At 37.1% G+C, this 9,565-nt stretch overlaps 2 protein-coding genes across 2 annotated transcripts; both read right to left on the bottom strand.

The window, feature by feature from the left end:
• Positions 1-282: 282 nt before the first annotated feature.
• On the bottom strand, positions 283-1,933 carry LOC122004619. The gene is made up of 5 exons (XM_042559476.1): positions 1,537-1,933; positions 1,322-1,398; positions 892-937; positions 503-533; positions 283-412 (listed from the first exon to the last, which is right to left on the bottom strand). Exons 1-5 carry the CDS (start codon positions 1,931-1,933, stop codon positions 283-285), a joined length of 681 nt encoding a protein of 226 aa, XP_042415410.1.
• A 2,110-nt stretch (positions 1,934-4,043) lies between these two features.
• LOC122006527 (UV-B-induced protein At3g17800, chloroplastic-like) lies at positions 4,044-6,282 on the bottom strand. The gene is made up of 4 exons (XM_042562071.1): positions 6,145-6,282; positions 5,904-6,069; positions 5,495-5,778; positions 4,044-5,164 (listed from the first exon to the last, which is right to left on the bottom strand). The coding sequence occupies exons 2-4, from the start codon at positions 6,036-6,038 to the stop codon at positions 4,348-4,350; spliced, it is 1,236 nt and encodes a 411-aa protein (XP_042418005.1). The 5' UTR covers positions 6,039-6,069; positions 6,145-6,282; the 3' UTR covers positions 4,044-4,347.
• Positions 6,283-9,565: the final 3,283 nt, after the last annotated feature.

Here is a 9,565-nt window from a genome sequence, read left to right as displayed (position 1 = left end):
ACACAACGATGCGTCCATATTTTAGAACAGTTAGTTAAAACGAGTCTTATCCACAAGAATCTTGCAACCCCTTTTGACATTTTGAAAAGTCACAAACAGAAGAAACTACGTTTATTATGATTCATAGTGACAACTAAAGAACAACACTGATACTGATACTTTGAGTACATCCATGTAGAAATTAAATCTCCTTAAGAGGTGTTTAGTTTTGTCTCCGAATGCAAAATTAACCTCCTGTTTATGGAAAGCAGCCAAATACTTAAGTTGGAACTTGTATATTTATTACTTCAATCTTGTTCCACTACAATGTGGATTGCCAGCCTGATCTTCCCAAGGTGAATTCCAAGCTTGAATCTTTCCTTTCCTGACCATCACACGAAAAAGAATTTGAGCCATTTGATCTACAACGATCCTGATAAACTCCAAATTCAGTAATTCAAACTTTCAGAACAATGTTTTTGAGAAGAAATAGTTCTTTTTAGGAAAAAAAACAATTTTATACCTCAGAGTCTGAACTGAATTGAAGCTGGATCCTGTATTATTCCAGCTTTAAAAACTCATTAAGATTACTAAGATAAAATGATTAAGGAAACCAAAGTTAATTAATTATTCCACCTGGTGGCATTAGAATCCAAAACATGATGGTTTGGTGGTCGGTCACTGCTTCCTGGTGCTAAATCTTCTTCAATAAACACTTCAGATTGGCCTTATTCAAGAACACTGGCTTGAATCAGAATTTTAATGTGTGAAAAAGCATAAAAGAGCTTTTATGGGATCAAAATACATGCAGATTTAGGTCAAGTCAAACTAGCAAAACATGATGCTAACAAAATGGGGGAACAAATAACAAAAGAATCTTAAAAAATTCAAATGGAAAGCAACAGGATCAACCTGTTGAAGCTGTAGGTTTGTCGCTAGAGTTAAGAGCTCTATACATCTGCAAACCAAAAAATGGACAAAGGCTACAGTAAGAAGCTAGAAACACTAGAGAGAGATGGCATGCAATAATATTCATAGTTTGTCTTTTTCCTACTGCTGTTAATTAATGAAAGGATTCTTCTAATGCCGAGGTTGATGCTTTTGTGATTTGTTGAGGTTGGAAAAGTTTTGTTATATCTTGACAGAATTGTGAAATAATGGCTACTTTTCTTCTCTGTCTATCTCTCTCGCTGGCCTTTTCTGTACTCTGCGGAAGCAGAATCATAACTCTCACTCTAGTTCATCTCAGACAACAAAATGCATGGAGAGAGAAAATCATAGAAACAGCGTTCAAGATGATAAAGAATGACGATGAGGTCTAGAAAGAGGAATTAGAGTGTACCTGTAAGTGGCTCTTGACATGGGCAAGAGTGAGACCTTTCACATCCATCAGCTCTAAAATTGACTTTGGCGTAGCTTCTACAGTTGATCATCATCAAAATATACAAAATTCAGTCTAGTTTCTTTCTCAGATTGATTATTAAAGATAATTAAAAAAAGAAAAGAAAAGAAAAAAAAAACTACATTGGGTTCAGGATGAGATCGATGAATGCATACTCTCATGGCCGCCGAGGAGGTGAACAGCATTGACAAAGTGCGCATGAAGGCTGCTGGTCCATCGCATCCTCGGTGCTCTCGCGCTCTGCTTCATTGTCGGATACTCGAACGCCATGAGTCTCGATCTCACCATGGCGTTTCGGTAATTCTGCACCTGAAGTTCGAGATGGTGATCATGCCGGCGGTGGTGGTTTATGCTCCACGCCGGCAGCTGCATCGGCGATGGGCGGAAGTAGGGGTTCACCAGGCATACAATATTGCTGGGAGAAGTGATCTGGTGTGCTTCTCGAGGCCTCTGAAACATGCTTATGTCGGAGAGAGCGAGATCATCAGTGGTTGGAGGGCCAATTTGAAGGGAGAGATCAAGAGAAACTTCTCCTTCATGGGACGACGACATTGCCTTATCTATCTCAAGGTTCTCGCTCCAAGGATAGCAAATGGCCTCGTTTTCTGCCTCTCATCAATTCATGTAAAGAAAAGCAATGCTTGAGCTTTCGGGCCTACTCAATGGAAGTCATTGCTTTCGAGCAATTTTTCCTAGCGTGGTCCATTTGAAGCAGAACAGATGATATATACTAGAGAAGCTAAGCTAGCTAGGGAGGTGTGGAGCGATTGAAGAAGGGAGAAAAGAGAGCTTTACAATTTGCCTGTACTTTATTTTTCCCATCTCCCTCATTGTTCTCTATATGGGCTCCGTGTTATGCATGCACTGTGTGGTTTCAATATTAACGTAGAAGTGGAGTCAATTCTGAAGGAAGGAAAAAGATACGAGAAGAAATGCTTATTAGGGCAGAACATGTGCAGAGGATGGTATTTAATTGCCCCTTTTCGATTGAATATGGCAATGAGAGTTTTTGCAAATCTTTCAAGATTTTTCGTCTGGAGTTGTAGATTTTGAAAGAAAAAAAAAATTACTTTGCATTTTCAGTTTGTTGTTGAGAAATAATTTATATTAAAAATAGTTTTTTTAAAAAAAAAAAAATTCAAACACAATGGATTTTTTTTAATAGGGCAAAAACCAAAATGATGCCTATTTTTTTATTAAAAGGATGCTCTATGTATCATGATATAATTATCCTTAGGTACCATTTCTAATATTATTTCACACTCTCGGTTATATCTTCCGCTTAAATTCTGAACATTATAATAATTACAAAACTATAATTTTTTACAATATTTATAATAGTTACTACAACTTAAAAGTTGTAGTTTATAATTGTAACTACTACTATTCGCAGTTATTACAATTATTATAATTGTAACAACTATGGTAGTGTAGCAGCTATGATTTCATAGCTGCTACAATATGAAAATAACCTTAATAAAGAGGATTAAAATTTTTTGAAACTTTGAAAAAACTTTAAAAGATATTTTTTGAACCTAAGACGGGACCGTTATGGGTTACACTTAGTAACAAATGTAGATATTTGAACAATGTTCGATTTAATATATTGTGCATCCCGTAATTCAATTTGAGTCAAAAGTTATGACCTTTCTTACCTAACATTTATGTTGTAGCAACTATGATTTCAAATTGTTAAACAGTTATAGTAACTACGAAACTGTAATTGCTATAATTGTGTGACAGTTTAATTGTAACAACTACGGTTCAGATTTTAGACGGAAAATATATACAAAAGATCATAATGAAAATAGTATAATGAAAAATAGTTAAATAACTATACATGAGGATAGAGCACCCTTTTATTAAAAATTAAAATGGGATATTATCTCGATGATTTCAAAAATAAGGAAGACCCTTTCAATTTTTGTCCTTTTTATTATATTACTAAAATCTATTTGGAAATATTTTCTTTTTATCAATATTTGTATTATTAACTTATTTTTTTAATGAGGGGTTTCTTCTACCAAATTATTAAACCAAAACCAAAAGAAAAAAAAACAAGGAATGTTGATATTGACTGAAAGGCATTTTCCTCTATAGAAAAAGTTGTACAAGCGTAAAATGGTGAAAGATAGGACCAAGCTATAGGAAGCCAAGCCATGAGATGAGACGAGACCAACACACTTTTGTGGCTTCAGCTTAAGGTCCACTCAACTTTCCCATCTAACACAGAAAAAGACTAATATAATCTAGGATTTCAATTACAATATGGTTTAAGATCTTGAATTCTTTTCATGCCCATTTTCAATTTTCATGCAAAATGCAGGATGAATTGTATAAAACTACATACAAACTAATGATAAAGTTTAAAATTTACATGGATTTTAAGTCAAGTACATGGCCTAAAGAACATAAAATGGTCTGTATAGAAAGCAACTCAAATTCAAGTTTGTGGGGATGCATCCAAATAAGTTCTGTGCAAAGTATAACAATATCCCTGTAGATTGCTTAACAAAAGGTCTAACCACAAATAAAGCCCTAAATTTATTGAGGGTGACGAGGATAAGTCCATATGAGTGAGCCTTTCAATGTTGAAACCAACTTCTATAATAGTTCTCTAAAAAGTACTCGTAAAAAAAAAAGGTACAAGTGAATAATCATGGATGTGCAAACCTCAATTTTCTACATTATGACAGGTACTAGACACTGAACAAAGTTTACATCTTGAACAAAGTTTAGGGGGTCCAAAAGGCAAGTTTTTGTATGTACACCCTCAACAATATTACTGAAGAAGCTGAAAGTTACAAAGACCCCAACTATATTACAGGGATACAAAGACCCTCTAACTATATTATGCATCTGACAGTTACCATGCTATCATTAGTCATACTGCCATCTGAACTCCAAATAGGGAATCGTTGCATCCTCATATCCATCAATTGCTTCCGAGTCTAATAGTGGACTAACTAGTTAGTCACGAAATGATACCTAGAATCTACATAGCTTTCAACATCCCAAAGGAAAGAACCAAAAGTGACAGCCTCCAAGATAAGCCTCCTCAAACCTGCAAAACTGATCTTGATGAGCTCATCCTTTGAAGAATCAATAGTTCCTTCTGGTGTGAAGACAATCTCAGGCCTCCCAAATAGAGCCTCATTATGCTTATCAATAATGTTAAAGGCTTCGGTCGATCTAATTGTAGCATATCTTTGAAGAGTATCAGAATCAAATGACATGACATATGACCGCAAACGACGGGATTTCATTCCATTCCCAAACCCATCGTGGTTAAAGCTTGATGAAGACCATGACGACGCCTCAGGATGTGTTAATTCTATTGGGGCAGATGGTCTGGACTCATCCAGTATTGCTTGTTTAATAGCACTCTCCTCTTCCTCTGAACCCCAAGGGAGAATCTTCATTGATTTCTCTAGTTGGAACCTTTGGTCCACTCTCTTGAGGAAGTAGCCATACATGACAGAAGCAGCATAAACTTGGCCAACTTTAAGCTTGCTAATAGGCGCCACAGAGTTGGAGTCACCCAATCGCTGCCCCAGTATAAGAGCTAAGTGATTCTTAATCATTTCATAAGCTTCGGAAGAATGTAGCTTTTCAAGTTTTTCATCCTGTGATGACCACTGGTCAACCCTGCCAGAAGGGTCTGATTGCGATATCGCAGGAACCAAGGAAACATCAGCTTCAACAAACTTTTGGATAACTAATGTGTATAATATCTCTTCAAGAGTCCTTTCCCTATCATTAGCTTTGACCTCAGCAATTCTCCTAAAAAAATGAAGAAAGGACATGAATCTCTTGGAACAATTCAAATTCTATATTGGTTCAATGGAATTGATAAACAGTAGTATAATTATTCTTGATTGATAAAGAACAATAATTTTGCCTGAATTAGCTTCCAAATTCATCTTGCTTCCAAAACACAGGAATATCAATTTTGCTATCAGGAATGAGATAGTCATTCGTGCAAACCAAACGTACAATGATGTTTTGACCTAAAACCCCACCATGTAATATGCAATGACTCTAGGCAAACCTGAATGTCTTCAATCTCTGTGAACAAATAAGGTTTATCTGACAGGAATGTATATATTTTACCTGTACAAAACAATATCGGTCCCCGAAGGAGCAGGCTCCTCCTTGTTCATCTCAGCCTCACGATTGGTCTGGAGTTGCTCAAGTTGCTGCTCGACGGCAGCAGGTAAGAGATGAGGATGGTTGACAAGGATCTGAGATAGGAATTGCCCAACCGGAGACTCCAGTTGGAGAGGTGCAATTCGCGATGAATCCTCCATGAAAGAAGACGATGATGCCCTGACAATACTCCTCCGTGCACCTAATCGTTGTGGCCCATAGTTCGACAGTTGGATCGGAATATGGCCCTGCCAAAAAGCATCAAGTGAGTAAATCTAACAATAAAGACCGGGAAAAGGAAAGAATCTGCATATAATCTGGAAAAAGCATCGCCTTTTCACTGGTTCTAGCCAAATGAACCAATATCAATTACCTTGAATCCGAGATGGGGTTTGGACTCGAAAGAGAGGAAACCCATCCGATGGACGCCGAAGATGGAGTATCTCGGACCAAATCGGCGAGTTCTGTAGAGGATCTGCGGAGATCGAAGGCTCGCTGTCGCTTCCATCAATCGAAATATGCGAACAATCCCTAACAATCTGGATAAAAAAAAAAAAAACAATTAGACCCAAACACAATAAAAGTCCGGTTCCAGAATAAGCACGATCGATTACTAGAAGAAGAAGTGAGGATTGTAGGATCGACTCAAGCAGGGAAGAGAGGATGAACGAGGAATTGGGGTACAGAAATCGGAGGCCAGTCGTAAGAAAGCGCGAGTTGCCACTTTGTCACGGAGTCGAAATTGATTGAAAACCCCTTGGTCCTTGCCATTTTAATATGTTCGTGCTGGTCTCAACTAAACAATTGCCATTATGCTGTGAGATAATCACATTACTGCCACCGTTGCCTAATTTTCCATTTTTAGAATTTTGACTATATATAAAAATGAACGATCACGATGTGATCAATCCATCCGACGGTCGTGATGTAGGGGAACCGTGCTCCATCTAGGGGTGTAAATGAGCCAAGTCGCTCGTGAGCTATTCGAAATTCGATTCGATAAAAGTTCGTTTGAGCTCGTTTAATGAGTCTCGTTAAGATAAATAAATAAAGCTCAAGCTTCACAATATTCGACTCGTTAGCTCGTGAACATGTTCGTTAAACTCATAAATCAACTTTTAAATAAAAATAATAATAGTTTTGATATTAAATTTATAAATTTTATACTCTACTTATGAAAAACATAGACAGATATATTAAATTTATTTATTAGAATAAAATTATAAATTTTAAGAAGAATATTATAATTTTTTTAAAATATATAATTTAGTTTTTAATGAATATTTAAATTTATAATTTATATTTATTAAGCTCGTTTAGATTCGATAAAAGTTAAAATAAGCTTGTGAGTCATGAATATATTCGTTAAATAAAGCTCGAGTTCGACTCGATTATAAACGAATCAAACTCAAACATCAAAGAGTTCGACTCGACTCGACTCGATTACACCCCTATCTTCATCCAACTATGACGAGTCACCTCTATTCAAATTTATCGAGCTAAACTCTCTGATTCATCTTCCTTTATCATGAGACTATGGAGGCGCATATATGGCACGTTTATACGATTTTGTATAAGTGTTCTCCTTCCGCTCACTGACCCTTCAAGCCCCCATGTATTATTAAAATAAAATTGAATTAACGGAATAAAATCGATGAAAAATTGAACGATTTTAATATTTTAACTCCATTTTAATCCCTATCAAATTTAACCAATTTTTTTATTATGGTAAAATTAATCATCTTCTTCTTACTTACCGTGAAAAGCTTTCCTTTCATCTAATATAAAACTATTTGAAGAGTGATTGAACAGGGCATAGAATCAAGAGGAAACGTCGGCCGTCACTGATTCAACGATACCATCCGGTTAATCAAAACAAGGAAAGGAAAAAAAGGGAATAGTACAATAGAAGGGGCGAGAGCAATGGGATCCTCCCGAGGGCCTTGGTTGTCGAAGCTACAGGGGAGGGTGTCGGGTAGGAGAAGCCGGCGGCGGCATCTGACGTCTGGGCTGAGTTGTCGGAGCCTCAAGGGAGGGCATTGGGCAGCCGGGCAAAAGCAGGAGGAACTGGCGGCGAAAGTTACGAGATCCTCCCGTTGTCAAAGTCGGGGGGGGGGGGGGGGACGTTAGGCAGCCGAACAGAAGGTACGAGTGTTGACAGTTTTGAGAGTCTGAAATAGAAATAAAATAATAATAAAATAATGTGATATTTAAAATTATTTATAATGATCTCTCGAAGTCGCAATTGAAGATGCTGACGGTCGATGAAGAGGTTGCCGCTGTCGAAAATACGATCACGGAGCAACCGAAAAACGCTTCAAGGTTCACGAGCCAAATCCCAGTCTCTGGATGTTCTTCCTTGCTCGACCAAATCTCCTCAGAACTTGGCAGTGCTCTCTCGTTGATCACCTTCGCTTCACCGTTGTCCCTTTCTTTTCCGATTGCCTTGGACGCCTCTTATAAGAAGGCTAAGGAAGACGAAGGGGAAAGGACGCCCCTTCGTCTCCTTGGCGTTTGCAGCAAAAGGAGAGTAACGAAGGGGAACCCTTCGTCTCCAGTAACGTCTAACATCTCCCACTCGTCCAAGTCAATCCATATGGTCACATAGACCATGTCAGTCACATAGACTACAAGATGATCATGCCACAAAGACCAGAGCGAAATTAGTCACAAAGACTAAATAAGTCACATAGACTTTATGAGGATCAAGTCACGAAAACCAGAGCAAAATTTAGTCACAAAGATTAAATAAGTCACGAAGACTTTATGAGGATCAAGTTACGAAGACCAGAGCAAAATTTAGTCACAAAAATCAAATAAGTCACGAAGACTTTATGAGGATTAAGTCACGAAGACCAGAATAAAATTTAGTCACAAAGACCAAATAAGAACATTCATTCCATACATTAGGGAAAATTGTTCGTGCGATAGCAAGCACAGTGAGCATTCAATTGTTAAGAAGATTATTACACCTTACTTAGCTGCTCCATAGGACAAATCAGAGACATAAATGTCCATAGAACGAATCAAAGACATAAATGACTTGCCTTTATCCCAGATTAAATTATTTACATCATCATGAACATCTCTAATCCCTCATATTGACCATATGTCAAGAGCATGTTCAACATCTCCAATCAAACAAATTATTCACAATTACATTTTATGTACTGAACTAAAAATGTAACCGGTACCAGTGAATAAATGTCACAGATGTAAATCAATCTTAATCTTTCTTTTTAGCTATAATTCATTCATTCTAATCATTCACTTTCCTAGTTATGCTCCATAGACCGAATCATCCATAGCCAATAGGAAACATGCTAAAGTAGCAGACACTGATCAGAACTTCAAGTAGACAGCAAAATAGTCACTTAGGGTAAAATCAAGATTAACTTATAATCTCAAGGGTCTCACATAATAGTGAAGCAGGGATCCATTCTCCTACTACCCTTCTTGTCGCCATAGCACATGTAGTATGAATCACATGCTACGATTTTATTCTCTTTACCAAAAAGAGCCCATGTTTTTCTCAAAATTTAACATCGTACAGATTTCGATCTAGACATTCCCAATGTCTAATCCTGAATTCAACATATGAATTCTAATCTAGCCTCAAGCAGATTCAGTAAATGGTGGGTGCATTTACTCCAATCATTACACAAATGATCTCATCTTGACATAAATATCAAGGCGACATTAATTTATGAGTATGTCTCTATTCACAGCTACATAAGCTGTCTCATAAGGAACGGTCTTACCTCTATTCGTACTTAACAAATAGAGATGATTGTCCATGTGAGTGGACCAATCCCAATATGCCAACATGCTTATCGAGACTTTTATTCGAATGTAACAAAGACATCTACACTGAATAAATCATGACATTTCTCATTTATCACAATGTCTTTACAATTAGTTACATTCTTCGAAGTCCCAAAGACTTCATATGCCCATGAAATGACTCTTTAGTCAATGGCTTAGTAAAAGGATCAGCAAGCATATTCCGTGTAGGGATGTACTCAAGAATCACAT

This window comes from Zingiber officinale, chromosome 7B (assembly GCF_018446385.1).
Source record: "Zingiber officinale cultivar Zhangliang chromosome 7B, Zo_v1.1, whole genome shotgun sequence".
Lineage (NCBI taxonomy): Eukaryota > Viridiplantae > Streptophyta > Magnoliopsida > Zingiberales > Zingiberaceae > Zingiber > Zingiber officinale.
Note: the sequence above shows the minus strand (reverse complement) of the source record. Positions and strands in the feature narration are given on the sequence as shown.